Here is a 25,067-nt window from a genome sequence, read left to right as displayed (position 1 = left end):
ATGTCCTGCTAACTTTTAACATTCGTGCCTAATGTTTAGTTAGCATGCGTGCAAATGCAATAGTGCATCTGGCATATGTTTAAATATGGCTCTGTTCTGGTCGCGTTCACTAAAGTCGTACTATTCATGCAATACTCACCGTAATTGTGATTAATGACTAATACAGCTGGTGAACTTTCTACCTCTATATAGTGAATGAAGAGCACGACTGTGCATTTTCTTGCTGACATTCACAGGAGTCACTGACCTGTCTGCCGTGATTTCAGTTCACACAGAGAATTCCATGTAGTATGATCGTGATGCACTGTTGGGCGATCAGAAAGTCAAGTTGGAGTATATCAATCTCATACTGACATTATCTTTTACCATATGCTTCTGCATTAATGTCATCTTACCTTAGTGTGCAAAAAAGCCAGTTCGTGCTCCTGCTGCTATTGCCGGCGAAAAACTGTTCGCGGTTCGCAGCGTTGCTATAGTAACGTCTGAGTACCAATATGGCCGCGCGCGTGTTGCCGCGTCGGCCATATTGGTGGAGGCAAAATAAGTTAAGTGGACTGCTTGCTGTGGTCTATGTATTCAAGCCTATTTGGTGCTGCAGTTGTGAACTCTTAACTATTTGTTGTTCGCGTTCACGCTTTCATAATAACATATGTATGTGTCTGTTTTTCGTTATATTCGTAATTCGATTGAATCATGTGTTCTTGTAAACATACGCTGGATTGATTCGTGCTACCCTAATCTTATCTATAAGTTACGGTATGTGTCACGGGGTGCTATAGTATGACATAACACTTATGGTTTACAGGTGCTAAGGACTAGCATTCATATTGTATTAATGAAGTTCCTTTGTACTTTGGGCAAAACAAAAACAGGTAAACAATGTTATTTACAATAAACAAAAGCAAATAGTCAAAGTCATTTACAAAAAGTAATTGAGATCGAACTCTTCATTAAGTCCTCGTGGGGATAGTGCTTCTAAGCGGTCTATCCAGTATGCTTCTTTTTGTTGCCTTCTCTTTTTAATGTCTGTATGTGAACCATGTGATTCAATTGTTTCCAACACTTAGAATTTGATCTGAGAGATGTTGTGCTTTTTTTCGTTGTAATGTCTTGCGACTGCAGAGTTCGTTATTGTTGCGTATACACGACTTGTGTTTGTTTATTCGAATTCTCAGCTTACGTCCTGTTTCTCCTACGTAGTAGAGACCACACGGGCAATGTATACAGTAGATACAGTTCTCTGTGTTGCAAGTCGCATAGCATCTAACTGTTATTTTTTCTCCAGTATACGAGTGTGGTACTAATCCACCTTTCATGATGTTGTTGCAATTACTGCAATTGAGGCAGGGAAAAGTCCCTATTTTCTTTGGTTTACTCCTTTTCTTCTTAGTATCTCTAATGTTTACTAGTAAGTCCCTCAAGTTACTGGATCTTTGATACGCGAATGTAGGAGTTTCAGAAAAGAGTCTTGGTTCTTTCATCACTCGTGAGTATTGTCCAGTGTTTGTTGATACACCTTTTAATCTGCATACTTTGTGAGGAAAATCTTGATACATACACTAAAGCTGGAGATTGTTTCTTGTCTTTGTGTGTACGTGTACTAGCTCTTGTTTTGGTCGACCACTTGTCCTTTGCTCTTTGTAGATCTTCATTGGGATAGCCTCTTTCTTTTAATTTCTTACTTAATTTCTCTAGCTCTTGTTCACATTCTCTCTCGTCACTGATGATCCGTTTCAAACGTAGCATTTGACCATAAGGCAAGTTCTTCAAAGTGTTCTTCGGGTGGATACTCATACGGTGTAGTAAATTATTTCTGTCAGTTGGTTTTGTGAATAGGGAGGTTGGAATCTGATTATGTACATTGACCTTAATGTCCAGGTAATGTATGCCTGGATTACCGATTTCCGAGGTAAATTGAATCCGTTGGTCAATGCTGTTGATGTAAATCATAAATTCATCAAGTGACGGCCCACACAGAAGGCTAATTAGCCTAGGTCTTTCTTCTGCTCCAGTTCACGGTGGCGCTTGACAGTGGGCTGCACCCCACTAAAGAACACTTAATTAATGAAACAATATTGAAAGAGAAACAGTACAACATAAGAAAAGAAAAAAGCTGTGCACTCTTGCCTTTCTTTAGCTCCATTATTTTCACTTCCGTGTACATTGGAGAGTTAGCACGCGACTATGTCATATGAAGAAATAGAGAAACTAACGGATACGAGCGACAACATTAGGCTTTTCAACAGACGAGGCAAACGCTATTCTAGGACTAATTAAGGAAACCAACAGGTCCTCTAAAGACACAGATCCGAACAAAAAAAATTAAACAATTGGAATATATTATCAGGAAGTCAATAAACCGCAAACTTCATGCAGTGACGCTAGGCAGGTACTATAAAGCACAAAGGATCCCAAGAGGTTTGAGAATTGGGTTGAAACCGACCCTATGTAAAGAAAATAAAGAGTTTGTGCGAAAATGGGAGCAGATCCTCAATAAGTGCTCTCTCGACCTAATCTTGTTGACCATCAAAGAACTTTCGAGCAACTTACAAAATCTAGAACAAGAAATACAAGTACTATCAGAGGAAATCACAGCACTCACAAGTACAGAAACCCTTCAAGAAATACTTACAGACATACTTACAGACATCAAACGATTGGAAGGGTATGAAGCAGATCTATAAGCTAGAAAAATCAGAAAATTTAGAAGAGACACTTTTGACTATCTACGAGACGAAGTGTATACATGGGCAGATAATTACCAGAATCAACCCCAGAGACCATGCAATCTTAATCCCAACTCAGATAACAGTATTTCAGATACTGATTCAAACAGAGACGAGCAGACCGCACAAGCACCACAACAAAGAACAGAGGAAGGAAGAGGTGACAGTAGAGCTACTCCAAGCACCAGTTCAGTGTCTTTTTTAGACAATCAACAAGGAAGAAACAAACGAGGAGGGGGAAGAGGAAAAGGACCAGGAGTGCAAACGAGATTCCAAACGCGAACAACCTAGTAGTTAACATTTCAAATAGGACTCTCACCAAACAAGAAGAAGATGTTTTACAAAAAGGGTTGAAATTTGTACCTACCTATAACACCAATTTATTTAACACTAAGGTTGAGTTACACAAACTTACCAGAAAATTGAAACTCAGTTTTCTTTGCAGAAATGGAGAACACAGCTTCGCCACAGGAACCATCAGAATTAATTGAATTTAAACCTAAGAGTACATTTGTACCACCTATCAATGTTCCCTCTATAGACATTTTCGAAAAAATGGTCACAGCAGATCTCAAGAAAATCAAGTATGTCACATCTAAGAACAAAAACCTCAGCCGAGGGGAAATGTCAATAATTCAGAACTTATATTCCGATGACACGATAACCATGAGACCGGCCGACAAAGGGGGAGCGTTAGTATTACAAAACACACTGGATTACGAGGAAGAATGCAAGAGACAACTTAACAACCACAATGTCTGCTCAAAAATTGATCATGATCCGACTATGAAAATAATAAAGAATTTAGAATTACTGCTTGCCAAAGCAGAGGAAAGAGAAATGATAACTAAGAAAACCAGAGCCTTCTTACTTAATCTGAGTCCCAACATACCATACTTCTACTTGTTACCTTAGATACACATAAGTCTCATTAAGCCTCCAGGAAGACCAATAGTGGCTGCCACAGGTGGTATCCTGCAACCACTAGGAACTTACATTGACTACTTCCTTCAACCTTTAATACAGAAGACATCCACCTACATAAAAGACAGCACTCATTTTCTGAATATAATAGAAGATGCACGACTTAATGAGCAGGATATTCTTTTTACCATCGATGTGACTAATTTTTACACAAGTATTCCCCACGATCTAGGGCAAGAAGCAGTAGAGTGGCTACTGTTACAAGAAGGAGATATAGGAGCTGTAAAATAATTTATCACGACACTTCTTACCTTCATTTCAATGAACTCTTACTTTGAATACAAAAAGGAATTCTATATTCAAACCTCCGGCACAGCTTTGGGTTCAACAATGGCACCTGCCTACGCAAATGCATTCATTCACTATTTTGAAACCACCCATATTCTACAAAATGCGGAATAGCAAAATAATTTGAAAAAATGGGTACGTTACATCGACGATGTGTTTGGCATTTGGCATTCACTTGATGAATTTATGATTTACATCAACCGCATTGACCAACGGATTCAATTTACCTCGGAAATCGGTAATCCAGGAATACATTACCTGGACATTAAGGTCAATGTACATAACAATCAGATTACAACCTTCCTATTCACAAAACCAACGGACAGAAATAATTTACTACACCGTATGAGTTTCCACCCGCAGAACACTTTGAAGAACTTGCCTTATGGTCAAATGCTACGTTTGAAACGGATCATCAGTGACGAGAGAGAATGTGAACAAGAGCTAGAGAAATTAAGTAAGAAATTAAAAGAAAGAGACTATCCCAATGAAGATCTACAAAGAGCAAAGGACAAGTTGTCGACCAAAACAAGAGCTAGTACACTTACACACAAAGACAAGAAGCAATCTCCAGCTTTAGTGTATGTATTAAAATTTTCCTCACAAAGTATGCAGATTAAAAGGTGTATCAACAAACACTGGACAATACCCACGAGTGATGAAAGAACCAAGACTCTTTTCTGAAACTCCTACATTCGCGTATCAGATATCCAGTAACTTGAGGGACTTACTAGTAAACACTAGAGATACTAAGAAGAAAAGGAGTAAACCAAAGAAAATAGGGACTTTTCCCTGCCTCAATTGCAGTAATTGCAACAACATCATGAAAGATGGATTAGTACCACACCCGTATACTGGAGAAAAAATAACAGATGCTATGCGACTTGTAACACAGAGAACTGTATCTACTGTATACGTTGCCCGTGTGGTCTCTACTACGTAGGAGAAACAGGACGTAAGCTGAGAATTCGAATAAACGAACACAAGTCGTGTATACGCAACAATAACATGAACTCTGCAGTCGCAAGACATTACAACGAAAAAAAGCACAATATCTCTCAGATCAAATTCCAAGTGTTGGAAACAATTGAATCACATGGTTCACATACAGACATTAAAAAGAGAAGGCAACAAAAAGAAGCATACTGGATAGACTGCTTAGAAGCACTATCCCCACGAGGACTTAATGAAGAGTTCGATCTCAATTGCTTTTTGTAAATAACTTTGACTATTTGCTTTTGTTTATTGTAAATAACATTGTTGACCTGTTTTTGTTTTGCCCAAAGTACAAAGGAACTTCATTAATACAATACAAATGCTAGTCCTTAGCACCTGTTAACCATAAGTGTTATAGCACCCCGTGACACATACCGTAACTTATAGATAAGATTAGGGTAGCACAAATCAATCCAGCGTATGTTTACAAGAACATATGATTCAATCGAATTACGAATATATCGAAAAACAGACACATACATATGCTATTATGAACGTGTGAACGCGAACAACACATAGTTAAGAGTTCACAACTGCAGCACCATATAGGCTTGAATACATAGACCACAGCAAGCAGTCCACTTAACTTATTTTGCCTCCACCAATATGGCAGACGCGGCAACACGCGCGCGGCCATATTGGTACTCAAACGTTACTATAGCAACGCTGCGAACCGCAAACAGTTTTTCGCCGGCAATAGTAGCAGGAGCACGAACTGGCTTTTTTGTACACTAAGGTAAGATGACTTTAATGCAGAAGCATATTGTAAAAGATAATGTCAGTATGAGATTGACATACTCCAACTTGACTTTCTGATCGCCCAACAGTGCATCACGATCATACTACATGGAATTCTCCGTGTGAACTGAAATCGCGGCAGACAGGTCAGTGACTCCTGTGAATGTCAGCAAGAAAATGCACAGTCGTGCTCTTCATTCACTATATAGAGGTAGAAAGTTCACCAGCCGTATTAGTCATTAATCACAATTACGGGGAGTATTGCATGAATAGTACGACTTTAGTGAACCCGACCAGAACAGAGCCATATTTAAACATATGCCAGATGCACAATAGCATTTGCACGCATGCTAACTAAACATTAGGCACGAATGTTAAAAGTTAGCAGGACATGCTTTTAATTGAAATTGGAGATTGATCAAGTCAATGTTTTCTCTCTTGTTTTCTCTACTCATTGTTTAATGTTTGTTTGTACTTGTGGGCGCCCTGTCTATTGAAAACATATTTTGAAACATTTGTCACATGCATTTTGGAAATATGAATGGTGGTGTCATAATGCATAAATTGATTTAATAATTCATGAAACTAGTACTAATAACCCAGGCTCTGATTAAGGAAAACTCCGAAATGCATTAGCCCGATGGGTCACTGTTTGCCACAGTCTCAGCATTAGCCTAAAAGATGAAATCGAATCTAAAATTTGGTATTTGAGAAATACACGTTTTGGAAAATAAAATCACTTTGAAACAAGGATAACCGTGTTGAAGTTGATACAGAAGCATCAGGAAATTGCTTAACCCACAGTGGGTAGTAAGGGTGTGCGGCCCACACCGAAGGCTAATTAGCCTAGGTCTTTCTTCTGCTCCAATAATTAGATCATTACCATCTGGAAAATCTCTGGGCACGGATGGCCTCCCAGCGGAGATTTATAAGTCATATGAGGAAACCCTGGCCCTACTGTTAGCCCAGGTATTTAACAAAGCATTTGAACGCGGTACCCTTCTGGACTCCATGAGAGAAGCCTCAATTATCCCCCTACTTAAGCCGGGAAAGGACGGAACGGACTGCAGTTCATACATGCCTCTCTCTATGTTAAACGTAGATAGCAAGATTCTAACTGCCCTACTTGCAAATAGATTGCGCAGAGTAATCCCCCTGTTGATTCATCAGGACCAAACGGGCTACGTGCATGGGCGCTACATCACCGAGAACCTGCGCAGATTACATCACGTCATATATAGCACGGAGCGAAGGCCTCAGAAATATGCAGTTTCATCACTAGACGCCACCAAGGCCTTCGATTCGGTGAGGTGGGAATAGTTATATGCCACCATGGTTAAAATGGGGCTAGGACCAGCCTTTTTAAAATGGATCCAACTGATTTACACCAACCCAATCGCCAGGGTGCGCACGAACAAGGTATATTCCAACAAATGGTCTCTCCATAGGGGCACCCGTCAGGGATGCCCACTGTCCCCCATGTTGTATATTATCGCCGCTGCTTACCTCCGACAGGAATACTGAGACGGGGACATTGAGATAGACGGGGTGACCCACCTCATCTCCATGTACGCCGACGATACACTATTGTATCTACACAATCCTGAGCACCTCTTGCCCTACCTCCTGGAGACCCTAGACAGCTTCCACAGACATACAGGGATCCAGATCAACAAAGACAAGTCTAGTCTCTACCCTCTCGCTGCATTATATAACGACGAATATAGCTCCCTGCCCCCCTTAGATCTTAAATGGCAGGTGACCTCCTTTAGATTCCTGGAAATTACTATACATCGAAATCCAAACACAGAACACATCCTCAATACGGTTAGAGCTGAAGACACCCTTATGAAATCTATGGAATTTTGTGGTAAGCTCCCACTCTTGGTGGCCGGGAGGGCGGGTCTCCTCAAGATGGTGGCACTCCCCCGCTTGCTACACAATTTCACCAATGTCCCCTTCAACATCCCCCCCCTCATTCTTTAGAGACATAAATAAACTCTCTAGGAGATTCCTCTGGCAGGGGGGTAGGCACAGGGTGTTGTTTGAGACACTCCAAAGACCCTAATAGAGGGGAGGAATGAAAGTTCCCAACTTTGAGCTATACTACCTTGCAAGTCAACTGAGACGTGATGCGATGGATGGCCGACGAGACCACAACAGACACCCGTCTCCTCCAACCAGCCCTGCCCCGACTGTTACTCAGAGACCTACTTTGGGTTGAGGAGGGTGCTCTGCGACACTGTCCATACCTGGCCAGGCTTGGGACCCAGCTTTGGAAACGGGCCTGCAGATCAGTGGGGTCGGCGGATCCGTACTCCCCGCAAATCCCCATTGCGGCAATCATGGCAAAATACTCATGGGGGCACTTGGAAGCGCGCACCCAGTGGGAACCCTACGGTGTGGCCATACTAGGAGACTTGATCCAGGAACAAGAAATCTTAACATTCACCGAACTCAGCGAAGCCACAGGCCTACCTGCAGGACAGTTTTTGCTCCACAGGGTAGTGGTACAGGCTATGAGGAACAGATGGCCTGGGGCTGCCGACCAGGCCTCGGAGAACGAGATCATAAAAACAATGCTAGACACTGCCGAGGGAAGCCATGAAACTTCACGACTCTACGAAGCCTTGATGCAGGGCACGACCAGAAACAAACTCAAATGCAGGGAGAAGTGGGAAACAAACTGGGCCTCGAATTTGAAGACAAAGAATGGGAGGAGATAACCCACTATCACAAAAAAATCTCTAGAAATGCCCGTTTACAACTTATCCAACTGTACATCACCAACAGGGCTTACCTCACACCAGAAGCCATATTGAGGTTCAGGGGTGCAGAAATCCAGGTATGCCCCAAATGCTGAGAGCCTAGGGCGGAAATGACTTGTATGTTCTGGGGCTGTCCAGTGATGCTGGGTTTCTGGGCACAAGTGAAGGAAAGAGTGGCAAACACGGACATCGAAGTGGAAGTGCATGAGCCTGTGGCCTGTATTCTGGGCAGATACAAGCGCAGCAGGAAAAACAAGCCTTTAAACAACCTCAGAGACCTAATATACATAACGGCGGAAAGACGCATAGCCATGGGATGGAAAAGCCCCAGAAGCTTGAGCGAGGCTCAATGGTGGGGAGACCTTACAAGGTGGAAAGTCGCTGAGACTGCACATGGGAAACTGCAATTCATCAACAGAGGCTAGACACCAGCGAATAACTACATCGTTGGGTAGCGATAACAGTGCCACTGCTCCACCCCATAGCGTAGGCTTGTGCCTTAGACGGTACGGATAGCCCTGGCCAGTAGACCGGCTCGATGAGGACTGAGGAACCAACCATGGTCTTGCGAGGGTGGGGAGGGAGGGAGATTGGATTTGTGATTAAGCATATTGTATTGATAACCTTTTCACAACACACCAGAACTTCAAATGCTGGCAGGATGCCTCATGGATGGGGAGCGGGCTCACCAGATGTTGTTGCACGACTGCACGAGAGCCTATGTGTTTCCTTCATACCCTGTAGAACAAAGGTCTTGAGGAAGTTCAGGGGGTGTAGGTACTGCATCCTCATCTTGATAGTCCCCATTGGCTAGCAAAGATCTGTTTTTTGAATTGTCTACTTCTAGTTTCAGCCCCTTCCATCCTGCGTCCTCAGTTCTTAGAGCTTCTTAGTCAGCGCAGGGGTGGAGACTGGTTCTGCACTGTAAGGAAGGCATAGTATCAGACAGCAAGACAGACACAAGTGATCACATTTCAAGGGTGTTTATTGAACTTCAATTGGGTTTGAAAAACACCTATTTTATAATAAATCTATAGATGGGAGCAAGCTACGACATCAAAAAATAACGTGGTCCTAGTCGAATCTGTCAAAATGAAAGGGCCTATACTAATAAAACTGTTGCCATCCTTACTTCTAAATACAAATAGTGTGGGAAAAAATATTATGCAAAAGAAAAGTGTTCAAAAAATGATATGTCAGGATATTCAAGCCGTTGGCTTGCCTTCCCCCACGTTTTCAGCACGGGACAAGGCGGCACACTCTAGCTTAGCACACTCTCCATCTTCTCTAGCACGATTATGCAGTTCAAAACCTCAACATCAGGACCTTCTGTGCTTAAGTCTCTTTGCCATTCAAAGTCTCTTATTTCAGGGGACCTGATGCAACACAAAACATACATTAAAGTTCTGTTATTCTTAGGATTTCACAGGTACAACTTCTCGGGTGCTTTACTGTTCACCCCAGGTCCCCCTCTGCTGGGCTCAGACCAAATCTATCTACTTTTCCATACTTTCTTTACTTCATCAAAATCGAAGATTTTCAACTGTTTGCAGGATTTTGCCCAACCCGTCACAGGACCACTTCGATTCACAATTACTTGTTCTCTTCTTGATATAACCGTTTTCTCACTTTCACTTTTGACACTTCTCAGCTCGATACCTTACAGAGACCTTTGATTGAGCACCCACGCGGTGCGGACCACTCGGTATTGTATCTTGCTATTGTAGTTCAATCACTCATCAGCAGTTCAACTGTACTTGCGTCTCTTATCCCACGTGTTTTTAACAATGTTCGTTCCAGCGCTCGCCATACATTGTTGTTGCTTGCAACATTGGCTGCAACACAACCAGTTTTGTATCGGTCTCCCCAACTCACCGGCTGTGTTGATTTCACTGATGTTGCTGTGTTCTTAGAGCCAAGGATGGTACCACAGTGGCTGCTGCTTCTCCCCGCCTTGATTATTGATGCAGGAGGGCCCGGGTATCTCCAACACACAATGCAGGATTCTTCAGCCGGGTTTCCTGCTCTTGCGCTTTCTATTCTCAAGGGCTTTGGAAAGTAACGCTTCCTTGTCGAAAAGGTCAAGGGAACTTCCCTTCTTGCGATCTCCTTCTGTTTTGCTGTCTTTCTTCTCTCGTTCAGCTGCCGTCCCTAAACAGTTCCCTCCTATGCTTTGCCTCGCTCAGAGTGTGCTCTTGTGCTCTGCCTTTTATCCATGTGTGGAAGCTTAATGGAAGTCAGGTGTGTGTGATGGTCAGTAATTGCCTGACCTCGCCTGACCATTGTATTGGGACACGTCAGGTATACTGCTCGGGTGTTAGTCTGTTTTCTCTCATAGCGGGCTGTCCATGTGAAAGTGTTTGTGTTGTAAAAGGGGTGGGGGTTGAGTTCCTAAATATCCTACCTGGTAGGATGGGATAAAGGTGTTATAGGGAAGGGGATACTGTGTCTCACCATCTGATCTCCCACTCCCGAGGACCCCTCACCCAGGTGATAGTCCTGCTCTGGCCCACCCCCAGGAACTGGATCCAAAAGCAATGCTGTCATGTTAGCTGAGGTCAGGCTGACATGGCTATGAATTAGGCAGCTGGGAAGCCATCTAAAAGAGTGAATTACCATTTCAACCATTGGACACGTTTTTTTCACTGTTGCATCAAAAACCTTGTAAATTGCTTTCAAGATTCTCTGGATCAGGTTTTTTATTTCTTCGTTCATTTTGCTCCTTTAGGGTAGGACATTGAATCTTGTAGGACTTGTCTGCCTGCCCTTACGGTGTACTGTGATTTGAAACATAATATTGTCTGCTTCTAATCCCATTACCAAGACACATCTCTAAGGGCGTATACACGTGCCCCCTAAACTCAGACCGCTGCACCCTTTGTGAGATTTTAATGTAGTGCTTCAGAATTTGGCACATAGCATCAGTGGACATTCAATTTGTGTCCTGGAAAAAGGCCTTCTTAGTTGCAGGCATGTCAACTAGAAGAATCAGCAAGCTGCAATTCCTTTTCGACCAAGGAGCCATTCACGTTTTTTTAAAAAAAAATATATTTTTTTATTTGTATGAATCAAAAATAAAAAATTGATTTTTACAAAGAACTTTTCATAGTCCGTGTCTCGTTTTGTCTTTTGTGCAGATTTCGTTTTAAAAAAGGAAGTAAGACTACTGGATTTTTCAGCCTTCTACGGCCTCTTCGGGCTGGGAAGAGATCTTTTCCGAAGGAGCCAAGCTGTCCAATTTTGCCATGATTTGGTGCACAAGTTGCGAGGTAGCCGTTAGCCAGGTCGGTTTGTCCCCGCTAATCATTCTTGATTTTGTTTCTGGACAACCCAAGAGGAGATGGCGAACTGTCTCTTTTTCATTTGTGTTGCGACATAATCTGCAGTGTGGTGAGTTTGATAAACCCATGATGGTTCTGATTTCGTTTGTAGGTAGCAAGTTCAGTCTCACTCGTAAAATACAGTTTCTTGCTTTTCTGTTGGGGAATTGTTTGATATATCCCTGTAATTCATTCAGTTTCTTTGTGTAAGTGAAGTGTTAGTTTATTTTCTGAAGCTTTTGCGAGCGTCGTGAGACAGTCTAACTCTGATTTTTTTTCATGATTTTTACCGGGTTTCGGATCAAGTCGTCTTCATCACACTCGATTTCTTTCAAAAGCCCTGAGATGTATGACTTCCAGGTTTGTACAGGTTTATTTGATTCAACTGCTAGTTCTGTTTTGATCAGTCCATAAAGCAGTGGACTTTCAGGGAGCAGGATTTTTCTATAAAGTCTTAGGGAGTTGCAATTCAGAGTCCCTTGAAGGGACAAAAGACTTAGTTCTCTGCGAATAGAAGCTACGGCGTAGAAGTTGGAAGACCGAGAACTGTTCGCCAGTAATAAGCTTCGAGTTTGGGCCAGATTTCGCACGGGAGCAGTATCATCGCTTCTGTACCGTAGGTTAAAGCAGGCACCACCTTCATTTTGTAAAAATCGATCGCTGGAATCATTGAAAATCGGCCTAGCTTCTGGTCAATTGCTTTTCCTTGCGTAGCAAGTTTCCTAGTTTTTATTCTTAGATGCTCTTGCATGGCTGTTTCTTTTTTGCTGTTGTCCAGCACGATGCCCAAGTACTTGAAGTCTTGGACTTTTTCGATCTCCGCCGCTTGAAAGAACCATTTTAGTTTTTCCGTTTTCTTTGTTGTTTTTTCCAAGGTAACTATTTTTGTTTTACCTTTGTTTACTTCCAGGTTGTTAGATGTTACGTAGTCGTACAAGTTGTCAAGTTGGCGCTGTAATCCTATAGGCGTTTGATCAATCAGTATGAGATCGTCAGCGTAGAGTAATCTACTGATAGTATGTTGACCCATCCGGGGTGGGAACGATCTCAGAGGTTACCGATGCTTGATAGTCGCCAAGGTAGGCCAGAAAGAGTGAGGGGGCCAAAGGACACCCCTGCTTGACTCCTCTTTGAGTCGCAATAGGTTTTGATAGTAAATCTTGGCAGTTCAGTCTGACTCGGACTGACGTGTTTGTGTGCAACGCTTTGATGGGGTTCAATATGGTTTCAGGACAGGACCAGTTTTTCAGTTTACTCCATAAGAGAGTCCGGTCAACTCTGTCGAATGCTTGGGAAAAGTCAATGAAGGCCTAGCTCTCTAACATAGAGGGATTCTGGCCCCAAGGTAGTCTGAAGGTTTCCTTTATATACTTTTCCCAGGTTACTTCGCCAATTACATTTTGGATGTTTACACTTCTGGTGGATGACTTGGAGTTTAGTAATGTCCAAAATTCTTTCAAATCTTTTGTACAGATGGCTCTCAGTGTTGCTTCCGAGTCCTGTTGGTATAGAATTTTTCGATGTGATTTTAGCCAGGAGCGGTAAGTAGATTTTGCTTTCACTTTGGCGCTTTCCGCTTGGTTAACATCGAGCTTGACAGCAGCTCTAATGGTTTTCAGTATTCTCGTCGTTTTTCCACTAGCCGTGTGTCGTACAAGTGCTTTACCGATGAGGAGCCAGATCTCGTGAGGCCGGGCTTCTTGTATGTTAGCAGGGGCCATAGTCAGTCTCAAACTCCATTTCACTTTTTCTGGCCTTGTTGTACTTGTTTAATAGGTCTTTAATATCTTTCGCTGATAGGTGTAATCTGTTTCCTTGTGGGTTTAGTTCAGCCTGATAGATCAACGATTCAACTGGGTTGTTGGTACTTTGCCATGCTGCAATTAAGGGATTGTGGTGACTGGCCATTGTTTGTTTCACCTTGAAGACTGAAATCGGGTCCAAGAATGGTCGTGAGACAAATATATGATCGATTGATGACTCAGAGACCCCATTAGACCAAGTCGGTGGACGTGACTGGTCAGGGGAAACCGTGTCTAAGTTCTGAAACTGTCTGGATTTCATATGGTCAAGCCATTGCATCCCTCTGAGAACGGCTGGAGTCTGAGCTTTTTCAGTTTTTGCTGTGGACATGTCACCGCAAATTAATATGTGCGTCACTAGATGGACTGTCAAAATGTCATCGATTTCTGATTCCATTTGTCTGAGAAAAGTAGACGCTTCTATTTTAACTGGATTCCAGTATATGTTTAGGATGGCCAGAGATGTGCTTTGTTCTTTCTTGTCGTGGTCACTTTGGTGGGACCATTTTAAAAGCACTGCTAAAAGATGTTGGTTTGCTCTTAGAACTTTTTCCAGCTGTAAGCCATGCCCCATGCGGATAGCTGTCAGAAGGCCAGAGGATGGACGGCCTTTCGTGCTTTTCAAGGCTGGCGCCAGGGAGAGTTCGTAGCCATCTAAAGTTGGTGGTTTTGTAAGCCACGTTTCTTGTAAATAGAGTATATCGTAGTCTCCTAGGTGGATTTCGCCTGGATTGGTCAGGTGGTGGAAACCCCTGGTGTTCCACGAACATAGGCGGATTTCGTGTCTAACTGCATCTGTTGTCTGCTGTTCTATGTGGCTGTTGCCCAGGGACTTGAATTGCTATTTAGACTTCCTTGGTATCAATGCTTTAGGAAGCCAGGCCCATAGACTCGTGATTGTCGACTTAGATGTGGTTTCCGCTTTATCCAGCGTTGTAAGTTGTACCGATTGGCTGAATGTTTTTCGTAGATTCTCCCAAGATGAACTGTTGATAAAGGTCAATTGATTGTTTGGGTCAGTTTTTTGCCCTATTTTGCCATACTTCAAGATAGGTTTAGTTTGCCCCTTTGAGGAGGCTGAGACATGCGCTGTAGTATCGTTGTTCTGGCTCTGCTTTTCTGTGGCCATGGAACGCTCCCTGTTTCTTTGGGGCTTTTGAGTACTTGGTTTGTTTGTCTAATGATGAATTTGTGACTTTTCATTTCTCCTTGAAGTGTGGGACTTATTGCGTGAATGATCACTGCTGTTTGATGATTCTGTTAGGTCATATCCCAACCTCAATAGTTCTCTTGCTTCTCTTCTTAGTAGATCTTTGATCGTGGTCGATGTAATGTGAAGGTATGTTTGCGCCCTTCCTTCCCTATGGCTCGGTTTTACACAGACACAGTACTGTAATCCTTTGAACTCACCCAACTTTCCTGCCCAATGTAGAGTCTGATTTTCCTATCAACAAAGGTATTTGTTTGCCCATTTTTCCCTAAACCCGTCTTCCAAATGAGGAAAGGGTACTTCATTGCCTGGGCGTCAGACAAGCTTTAAAGTTGTATTTAGAAAGAATTTCTTTGTTAGAGATTTTGACAGGCTTTTCATCGTGAAAGCCCCATTAGGGCAGGGCAAGCAGTCTTGTGAATCCATGATAGCAAGGTGGGACGCACCTGGTATTTTTGAATCTTACAAATACCACTGCTAGAATCCCCTGAAGAGTCTGCATTTCAGACACGTTTCCATTGGTGTAATCTTCAGAACGACCGTGAGGGCATCCACATCTTCTTTTTACTTACTCCATGGACCTTAGTTCCAGGGTGGATTCAAGGTATGGACAAACAGTATTACAAAATCTGTTCGGGTAAAACACTTCCTCCCATTTGTCATTGCTGTATATATCTCACAAGAGTATGGAGGAAAGGAAACAGGATGTTGGAGTCTGTACAATCTAATCACCATAGTGGCCCCTGTACTCTTAGTCCATAGACGCCTCAGCCATACGCCCTCCTCTCTTTCCTGCTTTTTAAGTTACGGTCTCTGCCTGAGCAGTCGTATTAGAATGGAGGCTGTTGTTTTAGGTAGAGACGAAGTACCAAGAGGCAGAGCAATGCTCTGCACATGCGCACCACATTATTTGTAAAGTACGACTCAAGTACTGTTTGCTGGGTTTGCTGCCTGCTTTCTTGGGTGTGCCGCGGGCCGTTTTTGCGCGGACTACGAGGGAGTTCATTGAATGGTCAAACTTGTGGAAGGATCCTGCCGACTGGAGGATGTCTCAGGCTGCTACACCAGCTTTTGCCTGACTTCCTAGGAACTAAGTTCCTTCCGGAGCGGAGGCTCCGCCTCTTGCAGGGGAACGCCTCTTTCTGCCTCCTTAAGTGTACTGCTCCCAGCGCACCGCGCGCGCACCGCCAAGTACGACTCAAGTACTGTTTGCTGGGTTTGCTGCCCGCTTTCTTGGGTGTGCCGCGGACCGTTTTTGCGCGGACTACGAGGGAGTTCATTGAATGGTCAAACTTGTGGAAGGATCCTGCCGACTGGAGGACGTCTCAGGCTGCTACACCAGCTTTTGCCTGACTTCCTAGGAACTAGGTGACTTTTTGAATAACATCCTACTCTAAGGATACGGTACCTACCACCCTGGCTTAGTAAGAGGGTGGCATAGGGTGTGGGTGTGCACAGTGCACACAGTGTGCACAGTGGGCACACCGCTTAATTAACTGTGGAGTTGTGTTGTTGCTGCAGACTGTGGACTTGCACAGACTTGGAGTGTGTTGTTTGCACAATTCTGATACAAAGTTGTTTGTTTTTTGCTTAGGTTCCTTCCGGAGCGGAGGCTCCGCCTCTTGCAGGGGAACGCCTCTTTCTGCCTCCTTAAGTGTACTGCTCCCAGCGCACCGCGCGCGCACCGCCAAGTACGACTCAAGTACTGTTTGCTGTTCGCGGTGCGCTGGAAGCGGTCGACTGGGAGACTTGGAAGGTACGTCTTAGAGTTGGTGGGTTGGATACCTCTCTTTAAAAGAATTGTACTTGTATGAGTGAGGGTCTTATGAAAACAAGAAAATTGTGTTAACCATCTATTACTGCACGTGGCACTACTCTTCCATAATTTGGGGGGTTAACCCATTTACTTAGAGGCTAGTACCCCAGACTTGTTTAAAAATAGAGTAAGGCTAAAAGCCCGGCTCGTGATCTATCACTGTTTCGAAAAAGGTTTACGATTCTTGCTGCACGTAAAACTATGTCTTCTCGATTACGGAGCGGGCTAAAGGAAACGATAATCATTCTGAAAAAACGTACCATTGATGCCACAATGAAAAAATTGGATGATATGTATGGAAATAAAAAGGCTACCGCACTTATTAATGATATTACGAATGACAATTCAATTCATGAAATCAGTACTACTAATAAGTATGAGAATCTCGCCAATCCAATTAAAACAAGGAGAAGTTTCTTAAGTGTTCCAGAGCCAGAAACAGTGAATATTCACGCCTTGGGTACTATGGAAGACACTAATATGGGGCCACCATCTGACATATCGATCTTGGCTCCTGCAGTACTATTGGAATTGGAGAAGCGGATCATAATGTCTGATGGCCCGTCAACACCAGTGACAGCATGGCCAATTGGCAAGCATCAAGTACATCTCCATTGTGATATCCCATGTAAATTAGTATCAGAAACTGCCAACTCTTCTAACGACCTTGAAAATTCCGGCTCCGACCAGGTCCCTATAGATTTGTGTAATGATGGCCCGCCCCAATTAAAAAGAGGAGTGGTATGTTCTTCGCCGGATACGCGAGAATCCACTCACAATAAAGCACCGAACATTGAAACGCATGAGAATTTTCAACCTAAATCTTCTTCTGATGTGGAGGATCTCCTGTGCTTTGAAGCTTCCTACCCCGTAATGTCAAGGATTCTTAATTTACTTGACAAGGGTCACGAGTACACGCATTATGAACTCCGTGACATAAAAACAGCGTTGCTCGGCATATCCTCTAAACTTAACAAATTGGAGGGTTATATCTTTGCTGAGAATTATAAAAAGGAGAAAGGCTGTTATTCACCTAGTATCCCGTGCAAGTGCACTGTCACAACGGCATCTCAAACAGAGAATTATAGTAGTGAGCCACAGGATCTTTCTAAAGAGAATGGGGGGGGAATCCAGTTTACAGCTTTCCCTAGACATTTGCCCAGATAGTGAATGCACCAAAAAATGTGGATACGATACAAATGTATTCACATGCACAGCTTTGCCAAATGGTAACGCTTCATGCAGAGAAAATTGATCAACTAACTTTTTTCATTCAATCTAATGATATGCTAACAGAATCGAATGGATCTAATCAGTTGATTGAACGGAATAAGGTCTCTGAGCAGTCACCTGATAGTCCATCCGACTTAATAGAACTAATAAATGAAGAAAAGGTGAAGGAGGGCGTGAACTTGGAACCCCCCCCACAAGAGGTACACATTGAGCCGCAAGGGCAAAAACAATTTTTATCACGTAAACAAAAAAGACTGCATACCTGTGCAATAAATAGATTAAACTTACGAAATGAGAAAATACAAGGTAAGCAAAACCTTAATCAAAAACAAAAAAAAATAATAAATCACAATCAAAATGCTAACCTTGATTCAAAATTGAATGCTAAGGGGAAGCCAACTGAGGCGAATATTGATGCCTCTGCTGGCAATATAGACCTAGACGCAACGATTGATGTGGATGAACTTACTATTGCAAGTCGTCTTGCTTTGCAACACCAATTGAACGCTGTTCCTAATAATGAATTAACCCAAGTGTCTGTGATGATAAATTTATCTCGGCCAAACAGAAAGAATTTGCGGCTTCACTGTCCTCCTCCCAACAGTCGTTGTTATCAGCGTTTTACAAACCCATTCCCAATAAGAAAACTACTGAACGGACCGCCACGGAAGTAGATTCCTCAGAAGACAATAGGCTATCATTGGGGAAGCATAACGACAAAATTACGCCTCCACAAATGCAAGTTGATCAAAACTGTTAACCAAAAGCCCCGCACTTGGAGGGGCAGACATCCTATACAATAAAAAATGTATCCCCAGTGCAATTGGAGGAAGATGGAACAACAAAGCAGTGGGAGACACTCAACCTGATTGGTCCTGGAAAAAAAAAACATAACTCAAAGCTATCCACTGTCTAATCATGCTGAGGAAGAGGTGGTGCGGAAAAAATCTTTGATTACGGAGGAATCAGTCGATCAAGTTACATCTGTAAAGCCAATATCAACTATTTTGGGCTGGATCAGTAATCCGCAAATTAATGGTGATCAAGACCTGAATAGATCTTTTATATTGCACTCCTTTAAAAAAAATTCCGGCACTAAGAACGCTGGTTTCAAATGACATCATATGGATAACTCTTCCATCCACAAAAAATCACAGGATGGTCTTAGAACTTCAATCCCCAATAATTGCTGAATTGATTTGGAACCACAGACGAGAGCTAAAAATGTTGGGATTGGCTGTATTCCAAATTCAGACAATTGATGAAGCTAAAATCTTCAATGAGACAACTCCTTCAACCATTATAAGTAAAAACAACCAAGCACCTACAGCCAAAGTAAATAATTTAACGGATACGGCAGTCTTGGCACAGTTGGTTGCTATCTCTGCTGTATCTAAAGATTGGTCCTGGTTACCGGCAATACTGGCGAATCGAAAGGAGGGACCAACCATAGATCACTCGTAGTAGCAAAAAGCTCCTTCGAGTAATATCATGGAATTCATGTGGGCTAAAAAATTTGAAAATGTGGGAAACTAGATATGCCCCGCATGAATTTGCTGACATTGTGTTATGCCAGGAAACCATGGCTCTTAAACCATTTGAAATTAGAGGCTTTATGGCATACTCAAAACCTGCAACACGAGCACCAAAAGGTAGACCATCAGGGGGGATATCCATTTTGGTAAACACTGCTCTTGTTTACTCCCTGTTATTAACCTCTATGACAACATCCTACATTGCAATTGTAATTAACACAGGATTATCATCAATGGACTATGTTTTAATAGTATCAGTATACTTTAACCCATTGGGTACCGCAGTGGACTCCTTACTGAATGATTTGGATTCCTTGCTTGATGAAGTTTTTTGTAAATGGTCTAATGTAAAAATAATTATAGGAGGCGACTTTAATTCAAATTGTCTTGCAACTCCCCTAAACGAAACTCAAATGTACGCACAAAGTCAACCCTTGTCCTCAAGGAGACAGGGAATACGCTTACAGCAATTCTTTAAACGCTGGAATATAGACCTATTACCCTTTCTTATAATAGGAAAGGCGACTACATGGTCCCGAAATAACAGATCCTCATGTATCGACTACATTGCGGTATCCGGGGAACTATCATCGGGTTGCAAGGGGGTAGAGATCGCGACGATTGAATTGAGTGATCATTGTATACTATATGCAGCCTTCCAACTAATGATCCCAATTTTGCCACTAGATCCACTTAGTATATTTATTCTGGAAGATCGACCAGGTGCTTCCTTACGATGGAATACCAAAACTTGCAAAAACTTAAATGTTATCATCAAGATGCTTGCATATAACTGCAGGATTGATCATGATACAAAAACAACAGTCTTATCTATTAGACAAATCTCAATAATCATTACAATAGCGCTCACATATTTGGTATTTCAAAAAACTAAAGAAATAACTAAACCGCCGGTAGTCGCTTTATTGGCTACTAGAGTTGCAATCCTAAAGAAACAAAAGAAAAATGAAATTTTGCAATTAAATGGAATGAGTCTATCTAACTGTGAATATTATAAACAGAAACGAAAAGTACTTAATAAATATGGCAATCACATAAAAAATTATAGAATTTACCTTCATAACTCAACGAACCAAACAATGATAGCCTCATTGTGCAAAAATGACAGACGCTCTATCTGGTCACTCCTAAGGGGTAATGACTTCCAACAAACGGTGAATCAAAGCTCCAGTATAAGTGCCGAATCATGGATTCAATATTATAAAAAAAAAATTGCTTTACCGGAAAGATTTAAAGCACTTGCTGACAACTTTACTAACAAATTGTTGGAAGAATTTGAGGGTTGGTCACTAGAGGATATCACATGGGCACTTGGAAAGTTGAATAAATCAAGAGCTCCTGTTCCGGATTGTATTCCACCATGTGTTTTGAAAGAAAATGTCCAATTATGGGCTCCGATACTAAAAACCCAATTTGACGAGATTATTCGCTCATCTACTATTCCTCCATCCTGGCTCCAATTGGTTATAGTTCCAATTCATAAGAAAGGTGACAAAACAAATCCAAGCAATTTTCGCCCAATTGCCTTGATGGATGCAAGTGCCAAGACCTTGGCTATTTTGTTGTTACAACAGCTGAAGGCGATTATTAAACAGCGGGCTATTCTTTCGATATTTCAGATTGACTTTTGCGCCTGAATGGGAACTGCTTTAAATGCGACTGTTTTGGCGCATTTAATTGCACAAGCTAATATTCCGAACACGGGTCCACTGTATATGGCATCCGTGGGTTTAACAGCAGCTTTTGACTGCGTAATCAGGACTCTTCTCTGGGAAAAGATGGATGAAATGGGGTTCCCGCCTCATTTAATTGCAATGTTGGCCAAATTACATCATAACACTTCATATTTGGTCCGCATCAACCGTTCTGGTTCAACAACAGTCCCGATTACAACCGAGGTGGGGGTTAAGCAGGGCTGCAATCTGGCAGCTACCCTGTTTAACCTATACATCTCTGACATTGAGACAATATGGAACGCGGAATTAAGCTTTCCAGCAAGACTGGCACATTTGCGTATCCAATGGATTGCATTTGCAGATGATGTCCTGATTTTTGATCGAACCCCTTATGGCTTACAAAGAAAATTAGAAATATTTGCAGCATATCTTTTTAAAAACAATCTAACATGTAACGTCGAGAAGTCAAGTATCTTTATACTAAAAAACATGAAAAAGAAACTTCCCAAAAAGCAATGGTCTATAAATGCTATCCATATGCCCATTGCCCTAAATATGAGATATTTGGGGTATGATGTCATTGACTCACCCTCAAGAAAAACGTGGTTTGCAAATTTAAATGTAAAAAAAAATGTTTTAACGACACAAATGCGGATGGTATTTGTGAAACATTGTAAATTTTCAATGGAACCACTTTTGCAATTCTACATGCTGAAAGTGGAAGCAATTCTACTTTATGGACTTGATTTATGTCTATGTAACATAGACTCAATATTAGACCAAATCCAAGGGCAATTGTGGAAAGCGACTTTGAGATTACCAAAATCACTTCATTTTACGACAGGAGTTGGGAATCTCTGCTCTATCAACTAGGTTCCATTGGCGACAGTTAACAAATTATGGAAAGATGTTGTTTCCACAGCAACAGTCATTGTATGTGGAATTTTTAATTATGTTTGGGAAACGTGTTCCTATATCGTTGTTGAAGTTTTCAGAATGTATGATAGAAAAACTGGCGGAATGTGGTTTGAAACCAATAGATCTTGAATTTCGTATGGGACATGTAAAGAAACGCTTATACGAGCAGGATTGGTTAGTAACAATAGAAGATATGCAAGCAAAAAAACTATACTCTGAAGCGGCAAAATTTGCAACAGCGAGACTGCCTCGCAAATCTTATTTGATTAAATTCCCGGCGAACAAACAGAGACACTCCTACCTGAGATTTAAACTTAATCTGTTCCACACTTTTGAGAAAACCATCAAATGGGAAAAAGACACTAATGTCGGACAGAAACCATGGTGTAGATTTTGTGAGGGAAAAATCTGGATAGAAAATCTAAAACACCTTACCTTATATTGTGCACATTTTGAACCCTTGCGATATACGTTAATTGGTCCACAGGTGCTGGGTATGACACAGGAAGCGAGGGATTGGTGTTGGAAAAAATTCATCTGGGGATATTCAATGAAAGTAATTGTTCTACTATGCGCATTTCTTAAAAAATTGGAGTTAGAACTAGATGAGAAAGAAAAATTGAAATAATTCTTAAAGTCAATCTTTTTAGTAATTCAAACGTATGAGAAAAGTATGAATTTGCCCTACTTTCTTGGATATATACCAGAACATGTAATACAACGTGTAACGATTAATTCAAATTATTTTACCATGAGCTGATTTTAATAACTGAATTTGATGATGTTGTAAATGTTTGTTAATCAAACTTAAAAACAACTTTTAATAAAAAAAAAAAATTATTTGTAAAATTATTTTTTGCTGTCAAAAAATACACAAGTAACGTCCACGGGCAGGAACATTGCATGAGTATGGAGGAAAGGGGATTATCGACTAAAAGTATTGTGGTCACTGTGGTGAGTAACCTTTACATTTTACACACCAAGAAGGTTAATTGAAGATTCTTTGCATCCCATGCATTTCTAGTATGTAAGCAAGATGATTGCTTTGAATCCTTGGAGAACATTTTGGTTTGTAAAGTAATTATGGGAACCCTTTTTTTATCTTTATTGCATTTTATTTATAAATGCCAACATTGTCTTCAACATAAAAGCAGAACTATGTACACCCTTCGATTATGCTGTCCTAAGTAACCCCACCCTTGAAAGGCCCCTTCATCCTTTGTATGGGGGCTATGTTGTAGCTGCTATCCTATTTCTGCAGATTTGGTGGGCTGTTGTAACCTACAGCAGCATTTTTTATTTTTCTTCCTAGCCTCTGCTACCCAGCTGCTTATCGGTGGAGGATGCTGCGATTTTGCTCCAGCAGGTGATGCGGTCTGTGAACAAACAATCTACAGCCAGTATTTTTGGTGACACTGTCGTGGTTAGTGAGAAGTTTATACGCAGTTGTTCCGATCTCTTCAATGACTTAATGCATCGCAAAGCAGAAAAGGTGAGTTTTTATGCTTGATTACTTGCATGCCCGTCCTAGTGCATGTGTGCATTAAATTACTATCAACCAGTCTTTCACTGGAGTATGTGAATATACATCTGGTTGGCCACTTTTGATTTTTTGAATGTTTGATTTATCTTCAACTCACAAGCATATCATAGAATGTATTACAAAAGCATACCCCTATCTAGATTCTGCTACCAACTACTCAATAGAGGTTTGACATTCACGACCAAGCAGAACAAAATAAAGCTCTCTGATTGATACTCTCCTCTTCAATGCTTCACTGGCAAATTGTCCTCCTTGTGATCTCTTCTGCCAGTCACACATACTGAACTTCTCCAAGATGTCCTTTGGGCATTGTTTAGAGTTAGCCAGTAAGTGGCCAGTTTGTTTTTGTAGGAAAATGCATGGTAGTCTTTTTCACAGGCTGCAAAGGCATTCATTTCTTCTCAAGCATCCATTTGAAAAAGTAAAGCCCTCAACATTCCACTCTGTGACTATTAATGGAGACTTCAGTGTACGTGCTGAGTTGTATCAACCCTAAGAAAACCGATTTTACACTGTGATGTGTAAGTATTAATGATAAAAATCATATCACCCGATCTTTTACCAGGTGTGGTACGAGGGTGAACTAGGTGGGGGCAGGGCAACTCTGGGAAAATGGGAAGTTCAGGACAATCCAACAGCTCAAGGAACTCCTTGGGATAGAGCTTATCAGTATTCCTGTTCCCTTTGGCTCTAGGGGGCACTTTGTGATGGGAGATGGGGCAACAACCTTGCAAGAGAGCTTACTAACTCCGAAAATCTCTTGCTACAGAGAGACTCTGAGAAGGGTCGTATCTCTAGATTATACACAATCGATCATGCGGGCCGAGCCAAGAGAACCACTTCGGATTAGGGAGCAGTGGGAAAGGGGTCTGGGTGCCCAGCTGGAGGACTGCAGGACAACAACTGGTTAACAAATGTGTAGAACAATTAGCATGATCTCTATTTCATCTCAACAGACGTTCTATGCTATCAAATTACTGCATAGGTGTCAGCTTCCACTGGCGATGTTAGCGCAAATCTACCCAAATGTGAATCCAGAACACTTGATGGGGCTGAAGGGCACAGGGGTATTTCCAGCACATGTGGGCTTCTAGCCACATACCGGCTTACAGGGGAGAGGTTCTCCCATGGATAAGGAATGTAGGTGGCATTCAAAGGGCATGCCATCCCCTGTTGATTCTCTTCGGCCTTTAAATGGGATGGAGAGCACTATACTCCCAACAAGCCATTTGGTGCACAATCTACTGCTGGCGGCCAGGATTGGGGTCGCAAGGGCACGGAAGAGGGAGGGACCCCCCACCAAAAAGGAGTGTGTAGCCAAAACCAGAGATATTTTCCACATGAAATGACTGACACACCGGAAAAATGAAGCGAACACTACGATGCATCAGGAGTTGCTTCCCTTTACAACACAATACATGCCAAGATGTCGGTACGTGGGCAACGGTCTAAGGGGAGCCAGAGGGGCAGCGAGTTTGAGGGATTGGTTAATC

At 42.0% G+C, this 25,067-nt stretch overlaps 1 protein-coding gene across 2 annotated transcripts in view; it reads left to right on the top strand.

Moving 5' to 3' along the window:
- The window catches only part of UFL1 (UFM1 specific ligase 1), a 1,228,658-nt gene that overhangs the window by 587,088 nt on the left and 616,503 nt on the right, over nt 1-25,067 (top strand). For both annotated transcript variants that reach the window (XM_069606422.1, XM_069606423.1), the window contains one exon: nt 23,344-23,523. In XM_069606422.1, coding sequence (XP_069462523.1) covers nt 23,344-23,523 — 180 coding nt within the window. The remainder of the gene's footprint in view (nt 1-23,343; nt 23,524-25,067) is intronic.

This window comes from Ambystoma mexicanum, chromosome 4p (assembly GCF_040938575.1).
Source record: "Ambystoma mexicanum isolate Mex_15411 chromosome 4p, UKY_AmexF1_1, whole genome shotgun sequence".
Classification (NCBI taxonomy): domain Eukaryota; kingdom Metazoa; phylum Chordata; class Amphibia; order Caudata; family Ambystomatidae; genus Ambystoma; species Ambystoma mexicanum.
This window is presented reverse-complemented; position numbering and strand designations above follow the sequence as displayed.